This window comes from Haliotis rubra, unplaced genomic scaffold (assembly GCF_003918875.1).
Source record: "Haliotis rubra isolate DU_JTF1 unplaced genomic scaffold, ASM391887v1 Scf139, whole genome shotgun sequence".
Taxonomy (NCBI): Eukaryota; Metazoa; Mollusca; class Gastropoda; order Lepetellida; family Haliotidae; genus Haliotis; species Haliotis rubra.
This window is the reverse complement of record NW_025765325.1, coordinates 599,819-615,057: the sequence shown is the minus strand read 5'-3', so window position 1 is coordinate 615,057 and position 15,239 is coordinate 599,819. Positions and strand designations below refer to the sequence as shown.

The window sequence follows — 15,239 nt, the reverse complement described above, 5'->3', positions numbered from 1 at the left end:
ATCAACAGACGCTGTGACGGAATTCTTCAGGAAATGGTGTTCAAGATATTGACGAAATATTTCGGAATTCGACCATCCAGAATCAGAAACGGTTCCGGCTGCTCCTGGTGTCGATCCTGTCATGTTTTCTTCACGCATTCTTTTCCCCTTGAAAACAAAATACGGGGGTATTACGGCGCCTGAAGCACTACCGCACCCTATAATCGTAGTAGTGCTAGATCTCGGACAGGTGACAGCATATGGGGTGGCCTGACTTGACGATACCACAGACGGAGGAGTGTGGTTTTCCACAATTCCCTTCTCATCAATGTTGTATATCCGATGTGGGTTATCCTTCAAGTTGTACTTGTCAAGAATCTGTCCAAGTTCTTTGAAGTAGTGTCCGACCGTTTCCTTGGACGTAGCCTTCGCACGCTGTAACTCAAGTGATCTTGGTTTTTGGACTTTGAGATCAGGCCAACGCGACAAGAAATTATAAAACCATTGCATAGACAGTGGTTTGTCGGTTTTGGATTTCTTCCCCAGATGAATTGCTAAATCAGTAGCAAGGTCGGCAACTTCAGAACGTGTATATCCAAAGCCAAAATCGGCCATTGCTTGAATATGAACAACAAGATTTCTCTCCTCTTCGATTGACAACAAAGGCTCAGGACCAGACTTTAAACACTCCATTCCAATATTCCCACTAGTACGGTCACGGAGAGTAGCAAAGGGAACAGAAAAGTTTTTAGCAGCTTTCCTAACAGACATTCCGTCAATAACGGCTTCATAAGCATTTTCCAAAGCCTCAGATGAATATTGGCGGTATTGTCCCCTTCCAGTATACTGGCCATTCGTCAAAACCTAAACAAAATATATGATGCTATTAATCTCTGTTCAGAAACAACGATTTGCTGTTTTTCGAAAAACGATAAGAGATGACCCTTCCCATCTTCCATAGATTTTTTTTACGATGGCAATGTCACGTGATATATCATGTGACAAAATGATGACAAGATGTAAACAAGCAGACGACGAGTTACTGTGTAATTTACAAGCTATGATTTATCAAGATGTAGCATTTATTTGCAAGTCACTTTTTTACATTAGTAATCTCAGTCGTAAAATAGGAGTTTCACATCTATTTATTGATATTTACCTTGCTGAACTTGACACGAAGCATTTTCGTAGTCCGAGCGATAGAATTCCGACTCTCGGCTGAATGTATCTGCCTGATGTCGCGAAATCTCGTAGCGTATCGTGAAAAAAACTTATACAAAATGGCTGACCGAAAACCGATTCCGAACGAAAACATATGACGGTGGGATAAAACCATCAAATGACACACAATGTGGTCACATTAATATCAAATAGTAACATGTACATAATTCATACTTTCACCAAGATGATCATACTGTCATAATTTTGGGTGTATACTTCCAGCAAATATGAAAATATCATACGGTTTATCACCTCTGGAATTCAGGCTATAGTTTCGGAAAATATCAGTATATTCTTTAATTATATCATGATTAATGGCAAAATCAGCTGGCAGGTATCTCTGTAATGGCAGCAGATGAGGCAAAACGTTGCATCATATTGGATGTATGTGTTGTTAGGTATTGTTTGTATTAAGGCAAAACATGTTGTGGCTCAGACAAGTAGCAGACTGCTACAAGGGATGTTTCATCTTTACCCATTGTGTCAGTTCCGTAAATGCAACCAAAAGTGATTGTGGTTACAAAATCTGACTTTCAACTAATCAAAACATGACAATCACGTCATTATGTTGATTCGTATAAAAGGACAAATTATATTACCAACACTGTGAACATTACCTCTTCCCAGTAGTATACTGCACAAAAGTAGTTAGGGATATATGTAAATTTTGAAATTATGTTAATGATGTATATATTCATTGACACATTCATAAAATATCAATCATAAAAGTACCAATGTCCCTAACTTAATTTGTCTAGTATATCAATGAAGTCTGTCTTCCACACCATACAAAATACAAGTCAAGTCTAGATTACCTCAGCTCTAGGGAAATAAGAATTTCTCCTTTTAGATTAATTCTTTTTCATTTTTAGATGCATATTTAGAAATAAGGTAATTTTATGTCTGGGGTTACATGTCAGACTACTAAGCAAGGTGTACGTCTTTGTCAGTGGTGCTAACAATTGTAATTAATTGATCAATCATTTGAAACCAAATGTATTTAATAAACAACAGTATATTTTCTTGTCAACAACAATGACTACTTATTTCATACAGATAAGTCATATTATGGGTGGACTAAAGATTTCATATGCTATATTTTTTTTATACTTACATGTATCCTATTACCCTATCCTCTTATGCAAGGTATTATTCTTGTCTGATATGTTGAGTTGAGTAGGGCTTTACGTCACATCGGCATTATTCCAGCCATAGCGACGAGATCAAGTGTGCATTTACAAACAGTTTAAGTACACAGTCCAAATGAGGTTTTTTTTCAAAATCTTACATACTCATTACATCATCATTTGAAAACAGCAAATGCCATAGCACCAAATTCAAAAGCTAGCAATTCGTTTGATATGACAATATGACACCGACATAGACATTAAGCACGAGATAAATAAACTCCCCAGCATTGAAAACGCACCTCTTACAAAAGTTGAAATTACAAAAGTCATGTGTAAGCAATTGATATTTTTTAGTGGATAAGATGGACAACTAACAAAAAACAATAACAACGCTCATTCATTTAATTGTTTCACAGTCACAAAGGATCAAACACATGTGGGGTCAAATCGAAATTTGCATTGACACATGCAGTGCAACATCTCCTCATTGAGTCAATAAGCCTACAAATAGTGTTGTGGGGGATGGCATTACACTCCTGCAGTAGTGCAGTCCCAAGTTCCCGGTTGTTTCGCATCTATTGTCGACGCGAAAGATGTTGACTAATTTCGTCCCACAAGTGCTCAATAGGGGATAAATCTGGTGACAGTGCTGGCCGATGAATTACCGTCATGTGTTGCTTGGCCAGATACTGCACGGAAAGCTGTGTGTGTTCGTGCATTGTCCTTTCGAAAAGTATGGACTTCTTGGTGGTGATTGAAGAATGGTACGATGTCATTCTGAAGCATCTTGTCACGGTAGTAAAGGGCATTAACTCTACCTTGACAGACATGAAGGGCAGTCCTGTGATTGCAACTTATTCCACCCCAGACCATGACACTTGCACCTCCCCAACGGTCTGTCTGAGCCACACACCCATAAACATAATGTTCACCACGTCTACACCAAACACGTAATCGGCCGTCAGCATTACGTATGTTCAAACGTGACTCATCAGTGAATGCCACACCCTGCCATTGTTGTAACCTCTATTGAACATGCCCATTGTATACGCTCATTAAAGTTTCTGTCAGTCAGAATTGGTCCAATGTAAGGACGTCAAGCATGGAGCCCTGCAGAGTGTAGACGGCATCGCACGGTGTTGGCACTGAACTAGTGCAGCAGTCAAGTGTTCAATCATAAATATGGTCACAGACAATATGGCGATCCTGACGGCGTATTTCACAAGGTCACGGGTGATGGCTGACTGCTGATGTTGTCTATGAAGCCTGCGATGGCCATGAAGCGACTTCATGTTAGTTATACTCATTGATAATTGTCATGCTGAAATCCATTCTGATGAAAATATGGAGAATGTGAGACTGGTGCGTTTTCAGTGCTGGTGAGTATATATTTAGTAACAAAGTTTCAATTCAAGCAATCATTCCCTTCACAGATTGATTTCCACTCAGCTTTAACATTGTTTAAACGTTATCTTAACTACATACAAAATCATGCCCTACCCAATAGTTTATCACTTCAATTATATAATTTCTGGCTTTTATACATCTTTCAACAGCAAACACTTTGTTGTAAAATGGAGTCAAATCATTTTAGCAAAGTTAGTACAAGAATTGCCTAAATCCACCAAGATTGATACAGTGAATATCAAAACCCTCAAATATCAAAACCCAGTAGTTTTATGTCCTACTTGATCAAATGTTAGCCAAGTGGTAACGAGACTGAGTTTTGTAATGATGTCCTAACCCCAGCAAATCCCTGCAACATACATTCTTGTGAAAGAATTTTGTAAACTATTTATGCTTACCATCATCTATAGCGTTTAGCATCTTCCCCATGACTGTGACTTCCCGTATACCCATTGGGCACTGGTAAGTTGCTTTGTTTATTCTGGCTTCGTGGCCCATGTGTTCAAGAAAGGCAGCTTGAGCGGTGGTGCTCATGTCCAGACTGGCGTAATAGCTGGAAATTCTGTGGCGATTCTGGGTGGCGTTCACCCTCACGCCAGCCGGCGAACAAACATCCCTAACACAATGCCACCCAGAACAATGGCTATTTGACCCCTTCGTCGCAAAGAGGAATATGTTTGAGTCACTAACTCCATTTTCTCCTCTTCGATTCAGAAGTATTTGGACTGCTTCAGTGACAGCCTCTGGAATCAGGACTGGTACAAACTTTCTTCCCTTTCCTATTGAAAAAAGATTTTGAGAACAGTTGGTTAATAAACTGGTTAAACAATGTAAAAGTTAAGGCAATTTCGAGTATTGTAAAAATCAAACATTGAATATAATATTCCATGAACATTATTTTGATATGATTTAGAAGTATAAACTTTCTTTTAAAGGCTAGATGTACAAAGACTTATGACATAAGCACACATTTCCTTTGTCAAGCTGAGCATAATACTTGTGCATACCAAACCTCTTTTACACCATTGCCATGATCAAAGATTTGATAATTTCTATTCATTCTATTGATGAATAAATTCATGTAAGTAGTTGGGTAGGTGACTTGTAATACCAGGCTACCCATCATCGTCCTTCACCTGCGAAAAGCATGGTCTTCGTGGTCACTTTCTGAAGAACCCCTACCTAGAGATGGGCAAAGACTAAAATGGGGTCAAGTGTCTCAGAATTCAGAAACAAAGAAGAAAAAGCAACTTTTTTGTTATAACAGTTGGGACAACACCCATCGATTAATACATGAGCACCACATGCTAAGCAATTGCTGTTCTTCAAGACCATTCAGATAGGTGTTGTTGGCAAATGCATCACTGATATGTTGTGCCAAGTAAACCAGCTGTTCCCTATGTGTCTGACTTCAGTTACTTCTATTGCTAAGCTACTTCAGATCTGCTATATGAAACTGAACACTATCTATGTTGGAATAAGCATAATGCCATGCTCATTCTAGGAGCCTTACATGTCAATATGGATGCCAGTAATTAAGCTGTCAAGTCATCATCCTCAAGCCAACTTCACATGTACTATACAGCCGACTGAGTAGTCAAGTGTGTCACCTAGTCGCAGTTTCAAGCTATGGATTTACCAATGAGAGTCATGACTATCGAGCCATCTCACGCCATGTATAGATCATCTACCATATGCCCAAAGGTGAGTGAGTGAGTGAGTTTAGTTTTACGCCGCACTCAGCAATATTCCAGCTATATGGCGGCGGTCTGTAAATAATCGAGTCTGGACCAGACAATCCAGTGATCAACAGCATGAGCATCGATCTGCGCAATGGGGAACCGATGACATGTGTCAACCAAGTCAGCGAGCCTGACCACCCGATCCCGTTAGTCGCCTTTTACGACAAGCATAGTCGCCTTTTATAGCAAGCATGGGTTGCTGAGGGGCTATTCTAATAGACCCGGACCTTCACTGGTCTATGCCCAAAGGCCAAGTTAAGAAGCAACCTGTTGAGATTATAAGGTTGGCTTGATTGATTATGACTGATCCCTCACCCACTGGATTCGATATGCACCTGCTAATATTCAAATCCTGGCTTATGTCTTATATGGCCAACCAGGATACAATTAAGGGGGATGGACTAAGATTCCAGTAAATGATTCTGTTTGCAGTGTACACAATTTGCTGTTAGTGCAACCATCAGCTGCTCATACGTCGTCATCATCATCAGCAGGGCAAAAAGCACTACAAATCTGCGACACGGTCACATGCTTGGACACAGTTCTGAGGTCAAATGTATCAATGCTTAGACCCAGGGAAGTGGAGAGAACTCGGTCCTGGTATATTTCCATCAGGTGACAATGAACTGTGACAGCCTTCATTTGTTTTAATTCATTAAAGAAGTTAATTACCTCGTGTAGAGTCTCAAGCTATTGCGGAAGTTCAAATAGACAGGTGGCCATAGACCAGTTTCCTAACAAATGAGTCAACTCAATCAACTGCGCAGGACTCTTATGCATGCATTCTGGGAGCCTGACGATCATGAACTAGCCAGGGCGGTTAAAAGAGTCTCAATTAAGAAAGGGTAAATTCAAGACAGGAGAGAGGATAGTTGATATCCACTGTATTCTTTTACAAATATTCAGTCTGTGCATCTCCGCCTGCTTTACCAGAGACACTACCCTACAATCTGCTTTCAGTAGGACTGAGAAACATTTTGATAAACTTTGAAGTCCAGTTATAGTCAGAAGGTTTACCTGGCACAAATGAAACTGAATAGACCACTGAAAAATGTAATTGCAGATGCCACACCTTTGGAAGCTTGGCTGACCATTTCATCAGCATTGTCTCACTGTGAGTAGGGCAGCTCAAAGGTGAAAGGCTGGAATTATAATATGATGTGGACTTGATATACAGTCCAGTTGAAGTGATATCATCAGGATGGGAAAGGATGATATGATTTCAAGAAATGGTGACATCAGAAATTTTCCACAGTGATGGCCTAATAGATGTTTTAGTTCTCGGTCCCAACAGATGGAACAAGTGAAAATATCAGCATATATAGTGGTTTAACACACATCGTTTGATTCATGCAATTCACATGAGTTTAAGTCCTTTTGCACTTGTGCTACCTATTTGGATTCAAAGTATCAGTTCACAAACCTAATTTAATAGGTATCAAGGTATATCCTAGTTCTGATGTAATAAAGGTTTGGCAATGATGTAAAAGAGGCACGAATTCTCAAACAGCAGTTATCATTTTAATTTTTATAGGAACACTATATTACATCAGAAGTACTCACATCCATCTCCCTATTCATCTGCACCTAGTTAACAGGTATTGAAAATAGTGAGGTCCACTTGATTGTCGCATGAGTGAGAGTTGTATGATACTATGTACTCCTTAGAGTAGATGTATTACTATTTATTGATAGTTGGCAGTGATTTTAACATAATTGAAAACTGAAGATTTAGTTAAAGTGTTGACAACCAATCTGTTGGATTATGTCAATGATGTAATTGAGGTAATATTCTTACAATCATTAACATTATGACTCATTATGTTTTTATGGGCATTACCATGAAGATACGCCAATCTAAGATATTTCTCAGCCTCGTCCTCCACGTGATCTGATGGTATCCAAGTACCGTCAATAGCGTCCTCCCATTCTTTCACCAGCATGCGGGATGGCTCATCCCCACGCCTACCATTATAGAGGGTGAGTCTCGCAACCACAAGTGACCGCAATCATGTATCATGTTTTTACATGGAACGATTTGTTGTAAGAAATGCGTGTTATTTCACTTGTAATGTAATCTTTCAAGATGTTTAAAGCATCTTTGTCGGGTAGATTAGTGGGTCTCCTTGCTTTGTCTAGCGAGTTAGCTATCTGGCAATATCTTGACTTTGAAAACATTTCGTGAGCACGAAATCCATAAGCATATTGGAATTTTTCCAATTCCTTAAGTTTTTTATCCTGCATGGTTTCTGTTTAAAACCTTTCAGGCTTTAAATTGTTCTTTGTATAATGGCATTTAAATTTACTTTTAGTTCCTGCTTTTCTTGACCATTTTCCTCCTGTGTGTGCATTTCGATGGCTTCACGCAAGTTTGGCAAATTTGTCCTAAAGAACATGTCCTCCGGAGTAACAGGCTCAGTACACACTGTTTTGAACCGTAAGAAAAGCCTTGACAGCTCTCGCATTTCGGTCATTGGACATTTTTTTTCTTCTTCTTTCTCTGATATTTCCGATTTCTTCAAACAAAAGTGGCGATACCCGACCTGTTGGATTAGCCAATCAGTCCGACAGAGTTCACCTACTTCGGTGTTTCTAAATTTAAGCAATTTTTTTTCTCTGAAGGTCGAATCCTTGAGTCTGATACTGCCAGATGTTTTATAGGTATTGGTTCAGCAACATAATTTGAGCACGTTTCCTTGTGTTTATAGAATGTTCTGTCGGACAGAAACTTATTGCATGCAGTGCACATCTTAAGGTTGTCTTGTATCTTGGGTTGTCGTTCTCTCATGAATTTCGATGGATTTTTAACTTCTTCATTTTATATTAAGTTCAAATTGAATGCAACCATGCCTTCTCTTCGTTTATGATAAAAAAACAAACACTGCCTGTTCCTTTTCAGATTTGGTTAGGATTTCTTGTAGCTCCTCTTCCATTTTGTGTAGTCTTTGAATGTGGCGTCTTACTTTCCCCCAAAAAACAGTCTTCTTGCAATAAATACAGAATCTGTCTGGTTTCTGTGAAAGAAAAACTTATATAAAGTGTACTGTAAAAGGTACAGTGCATGTAGGATAAGATGCAAAAAGACAAATATTTTTGAACATGTGTCTCATTCTCCACCCAGAACTACATTCAAATATAATAAAAAATATGAGGACTATATATCCAACTCTGAGCTAAGTCCAGTTCAAAGTACATATTCAACTACTGTCTGCTAAATATGCATATGCGTTGAAATTTGAGCATTGTTTTTCATTTTGTTTACAAGTTCAAAGAAGTCATGAGTACTCTCTATGTGATCCGGTGCATTCAACATTATTGTCTGTTTTTCCTGCTTATGACTTCCAATAATAATTTAAAAATCTGCTCTTTTGTTATATCAAATAATATTTACATTATACCTAATAATTCTAAAGTTTGCTTTGTCCCTTTTACAAAGGAACCGTGAGACCTACTTTCGTTGCATATCAAATTTCATGTGTTGCTCATGCAATGTTATCAAACTACTGTTGTAACTGTAGTACTGTTCTAAACTGGGTTGTTCTCTGCTCATATTCTCAATTGGTTACTGTCACAATCAATTATAACTCTATGTAATAAATAAATAAACATTTAAATTTGAATTGTTTTCGGTGTTCGTCACTTTCATCCTGCAATATTTCTGAGAGATATTACTTTTGTCTTGTATGATTATTGTACTTGTACTACGACATGACTCACTTAATGAATATAATTTTCTTGTTTGAGTGGCATTTAGAAGTTGGTGTGATGAACAACGAGGGGAGTTCTAGGGATGTACAACTTCTTTAATAAAATATGAGCGACATTTCGGTGTAGCTATTAACACCGTTATCAAGCAAATGTTTCAGACTATTGTTGTAACTCACGACCTGTCCCTATGCTTAACTGTGACGTTGCAATATTGTTGCACAAATGTATTGCAAGGGGACCGTACTTGCCTCATATTATTATGGTTTTGTAAGGCTTCAGTGCAGTGTTGTTTACATTACGGAAATATATTATTTTTATGCTGTCATTTTTAATTTTGAGGAATACTGTGGTTTTTTATTTATTTAATTTTATTTTATTTATTTTATTTATTTTATTTATTTTTATTTTTTTTTTTTTTTGGGGGCTCCCTTTAAAAGGAGCCAAAAGAATTTACAATTACTATGGGTGGGAAAAGGACTTTTTTCGGTCTTTTCCTCCTTGCTGTTGATGTTCTTCAACCGCTACACGCATGTCAATGTAAGTATATCATATGCATTTCCTCATCAAAATTATGCGTGTTGGGTGTTTGGTGAAAAGCAAACATGGCAGAGCAGATGTTCGAGGAGATATCGGTTTCTAGTCGGTGGGCGGGACATGGTGACCTTATAGACGGATAGAACCTGTGAAAGAAAAACTTATATACAGTGTACTGTAAAAAGTACAAGAGCAGTACATGTAGGATAAGATGCAAAAAGACAAATAGGTTTGAACATGGGCCTCATTCTCCACCCAGAACTACATTCAAATATAATCAAAAATATTAGGAATATATCCAACTCTGAGCTAAGTCCACTTCAAAGTACATATTCAACTACTGTCTGCTAAATATGCATAGGCGGTGAGATTTGAGCATTGTTTTTCATTTTGTTTACAAGTTCAAAGAAGTCATGAGAACTCTCTATGTGATCCGGTGCATTCAACATTATTGTCTGTTTTTCCTGCTTATGACTTCCAATAATAATTTGGCGGTATCTTGGAAATCAGCTCTTTAGAGTCTTCAGGCAATACTTATTTTCTCAAACCTATAACAATAAATTGAACATTACACTTCTTGAATTGAATAAGCTATCCGAACTTCGTAACATCCGACCAGGGCATATCATCACATACCACTATGAAAGAAAACAAATCGCTTGTCAGTATGTTTTAATTCGAAACTATAATCCGTTATCAGTAGTGTTTAGTCGTAACAGTGAGTGCTTCCTAATTAAATCCTTCTTAATTAATCCTAATTAAATAACAAACAAGTGACACCTTAGCCCTAATTAGTTTACACTACCGCATCCCTTTGATTCATGCCGCACCGCGTGTAAGCGTGTGTAAACAACCTCAGTTCAGTGGGATACTTGCCCATGAAATGTAGGTGAATATCGAGTTTCTTTGCAAATATCGAGTTAAAAGGGTAATTTTGCTTGTTGGGACCATGAAATTATATCGAGATTTCCAAAATATCGAGACATCCGTATCGAGTAAAAAGAGCTTGAATAATGATAAACTATGAAGGATTTTGCCGTGACCGAGATGTTATATCGAGACAATCGAGATATCAGAGTTTGACACAACGGTGCTCGACTGTATATTAATATTATCAAATCAAGTAAATAACATACGCAAATGTTCGTCTAAACAAAAACGTATTTTCGTTGTTAACAGTTGCTGAAATGATCCTAATATGTGTCATGCAAAGGAAGGAGACCAAACAAATATAAAACTGATGTGTAAGTGAGTTTAGTTTTACGCCGCTTTTTAGCAATTTTCAAGCAACATCACGGCGGGGAACGCCAGAAATGGGCTTCACACATTGTAACCATGTAGGGAATCAAACCCGGGTCTTCGGTGTGACGAGCGAACGCCTTATCCATGAGGCTACCACACCGCCATTGAGGTGTCAGGGGTTTTGGTTGCATATATTACACTACCCGGCCCAAAATCTAACCGACAAGATTCGGATTAGAATTGGTCATCATCAACCCATGCTTCTCGTAAGAGGTGACAGACGGGATCGGGTGGTCAGACACATGTCATCGTATCCCAAATGCTCAACATGATGATCATTGGATTGCCTGGTCCATTCTCGATTATTTACAGACCGCCGCCATATAGTTGGGATATCGCTGAGTGTGGCGTTAAACAACAGCAAACACATTTTAAGTTTAAGACAAAAACGAAATTTCATATCATTCCAGGCTTGCGGCTATCTTTGATGTTTCCAAGGCAACCAGTGGCAACATTACATGTAGAAAAACTTCGTTTACATGTATACATATTAGTTGTAACTGATATAAAGATGAACAAATACTTCTGAGGTATTTTGTTGTTAGTAAGATGCAGTACCTGATCACTGGATTGTTTGGTCCAGACTCGATTATTTACAGACCGCCGTAATATAGCCGGGATATTGTTGATTGCGGCGTCAAATAACATTCAAGCCAACTTACTATGGAAAAACCGACAGTCCTGCTTGAATTTTTATTCTTTCTCAGGAAGATCCTCAGTTTGGAAAAAACATTTATGAGTATACCTGGAATGGAAATTATGACTTCTTCAAATGGACTTCTTCAAATCTTGACAGACAAGCCAAGTAATTTAATTAATTTAATGTATTGACACCGTCCTTGAGAGATACTCTTCTTTTGCATTAGATCTCTGATGTAGCATCTAATACGGTATCACAGATTTGTTGAGGGCTACGTTAGCAGTGGCAGCCATGGTGATACCTGGACTTCCAACCTGACTCAGTATAACCAACATATGGTCTTATTTGCCATGAGCAAGATTGTGGAGTTCTATAATTTCACATAAATGTAATGTCAGGAAATAGTTATAATTGCCTGAAGACAGAACATGTTCGTGTTCAGAGTGAAACCTTTTATGATTGCCGTGTGATCTGGTAATATTGGATGTTATTTTTCAGAACAAATGACAGTGGCGATGACAACTGAGTCACCATCCTGTGAGAAATCTGCTAATCTAGATTTTATTAGTCTCATGTGTTTCGTAACATGTGTTTTCTTGTTGATATGTAAGTTAATTTGTTTGAGATTTCTGTATTTTAGTTACTGTAGGGTCCTCTGTACGAACTACCATGATGAAGAAGACAAAACTTGGGTATGGGCTATATTTTCAAGACCTACATGTATATTAGCAACAGAAATATCAGCTAGTATCATTATTCCAAGTGGTGGAATATGGTTTCTTCTTGTGGAGTTCTTCATATTGACGCTACGTGTATGGCTGAAATTCTGCCCATGTAACTTAAAGTCGTTACTCATTCACTCACTCTGGGCAAAACGTCATTTCGACATCGATAGACGCGTACTCTTCCGTTACAGCACTGATGCAGAAAGCGTGATTCATCATTGAACCATACACGTCGCTAGATTCCAGAATCTTGACCCGTCGACGTCGATGTAGTCTTCGCTGCACAGGGCTAAAATGGGGTTTTCTGGCTCGAAGTGCAGCTTCTCGTAAACGACTACGTCAGTATCACGTATGCGTTTCTTTCTTTAGGAGAGTATATGTAGAAAAAAATCACCTTTAACTGCTAGATACTAGGGCTGCGCAATATAACCGGTTTACCGGTATTTACCGGTTCAGACATGAAAACGATACGTATTGCGATACGCTCATCGAAAACCGGTATTTTGACATGCATTCGAAAACTTCGTAACACTCGAAAATCTTCGGATATTTCCGTTTTTTAAATTGTTCCTTTCCTTGTTTCATTTGTGGCAAACGTTATTTACATTTATATTTTGCCATGATTAAAAGTTTTTTTAAAGCCTAATCAAGCATTGTGATTTTGTTGTGTTTTTGCTTTACAAATCAAGCATTAACTCGATTATAAGTATTGTTTTTCTTAAAAATAATTCTTGCAATATATTGCAATACATATCGCAATACATGCTTTCGCATCGCAATATATCGCAATACGAAAATTCCCTGCAATACCCACCCCTACTAGATACGGCCCATCATCAAGGACTTTGTCGTGGATCTTTCAGAACAATGGGCCATCTCTTGCCGCCGTATACAGTTATACTTACAATATTCCACAAACGTATATTCAAAGGAGTCCAACCTTATATACAGCTGTGTGTTTAATTCTGTTTACGGCGATCTTTACAAGGAATCATCACCTATTCCACCTCTGGGAATATGAACTTAACCTATAATTTTTGCTGCTAACTTTGAATTTGAAACTCTATTTCCTGCTGTCTTCTCCTTCGAATTACCGACCAATTTCACTAACGAGCTGCTTTACTAGACCATGAAACGCATGACCAATAATCGATTCGTTTGGTATTTAACAATATACTTACTGACATTTTTCTTACTGACATACATTGTGGTTTTTGTAAAAGCCGAAGTACCATTGATCATTTAGTGCGATTAGAATCATTTCTTCAAAAATGACATTATTAAAAATCAACATGCGGTGTCTAATTTTCTGTTCAGAAACAGCACACGACACAACCTGGAAACACGGAATTTCGAAAGATATTTACGATTTGTATTGCGAGGCCGTTTGCCTCAATTAATATCCAAATTTTTACATGGCAGACAATTTCAAGTCCGCGTGGAGCCCCAACTAGGCTTTTCTCTTCTCCACCGTTGCAGTTGGTACGGCAAAAGGTGGACCTAACATTAACTAAACTGAAGAAATCTGAAACAAACTAACTTACTTACCTAATGAATAATATACATATAATGAATTAAGATACTTACCAACCAATCGTCACAGATGGATTCAAGGATAGTTGCACAGTTGCTAGTGCCGCTGTCATTGGATCCAAATTAATATCTTCACCATTACCAGATGCCAGCTTCTCTTTTACAGCAGAGTCTGTATAACCCGTCTAAATATACACAGTTCATATTTTTCTCTCTCATGTCTCTCGCAACGCGTTTTGCGGGGGTTAGTAAAATAGACTCCTTTCGTCCTTGCAAATTTGTCTCTTCCGGAACAGAACTTAAAACCCGTTCAATATGTCTTCACCAAACTTAGCACAGATAGGTCTGGGTGTGAACTGGTGCCGTGTGGTAGTTTTGGATTTCTGAATAAAACAATTTTTTGGGCGTTTCCATGGCAACAAGTTTGACTTGGACTGAAATTGGTGTTGGTGCTCTTTTCCGGAGCAGAACTTTCAAACCAATGTTTATTTCTTCACCAAACGTGGCACATAGATAGGTCTGGTTATGAACTGGTGCCTTTTGGTAGTGCTGGAATTCTGAATAATTTCTTTTTTGCGTTTCCTTGGCCAATTGATTTAGACTGAACTTGGTGGTAGTTCTCTTTTACGGTGCAGAACTTTAAAACTGTCTAATGTTTTCTCACCCAAGTTTGCACATATATAGGTCGGGTGGTGAACTGTTTGTTTTAATATACTTTTACTTTGTCTAACCTTGGATTTCCTTTCCGGAGCAGAACTAATTCTAACCCGGATCTTGAACTAATAAAGGACATCGTTATAGATACAACTTTCCAACATTGTGTGGAGTGTGCAGGGTGCAATCACAGAAACATTGTGGAAAAAATCACCTTTTTGATGTTGATTTTCATTCGTACTTTTATTTTTTTTTACGGGTTTGAATGAAAAGGTGTTGCAGGTTGATGCTAGGAAAGCATCCATGATACAACGACACGGAGACCTGAAAGTACAAGGGTCAGATCAAATAGTTTCAGGTCCGTTCGGGACCAGTGTTGTATTTACTTCAAGCAAACGATAAACAACATCTTGGCAGCCCGTTTATATACGGTATTCAATTTATCCTAACCGTTTCTAATGCAACACTCATATGAAACACAACATGACACCGATAAAACTTTCCCTTCATGTTTTGGGGCGGTGGGGTAGCCTATTGGTTAAGGTGCATCAACCAAGTCAGGAAACATGACCACCTAAAGCTTCTAATCGCCTCTTACGCCGATGTAACTACTGAAATGAAACATTTGAACAACGTGCAATCTAGCAATTTACTTAACCTACGG

General features: G+C 38.3%; 1 protein-coding gene across 1 annotated transcript; it reads right to left on the bottom strand.

Annotated features, from left to right (window-relative positions):
- Nucleotides 1-3,549: 3,549 nt before the first annotated feature.
- LOC124268559 lies at nt 3,550-8,412 on the bottom strand. The gene is made up of 5 exons (XM_046703552.1): nt 8,360-8,412; nt 7,765-8,122; nt 7,320-7,488; nt 4,136-4,516; nt 3,550-3,596 (listed from the first exon to the last, which is right to left on the bottom strand). The coding sequence occupies exons 1-5, from the start codon at nt 8,410-8,412 to the stop codon at nt 3,550-3,552; spliced, it is 1,008 nt and encodes a 335-aa protein (XP_046559508.1).
- Between the last annotated feature and the right edge of the window lie 6,827 nt (nt 8,413-15,239).

Bases quoted from the DNA above. Each gene is read 5' to 3' on its own strand.
- LOC124268559 (XM_046703552.1), bottom strand. From the start codon at position 8,412: ATGGAAGAGGAGCTACAAGAAATCCTAACCAAATCTGAAAAGGAACAG. The intron at 4,517-7,319 runs GTAATGCCCATA...TTTTTTCAATAG, and splicing joins TAGATTGGCGTATCTTCATG to GAAAGGGAAGAAAGTTTGTA. The intron at 3,597-4,135 runs GTAAGCATAAAT...TGGCCATCGCAG, and splicing joins GCTAAACGCTATAGATGATG to GCTTCATAGACAACATCAGC.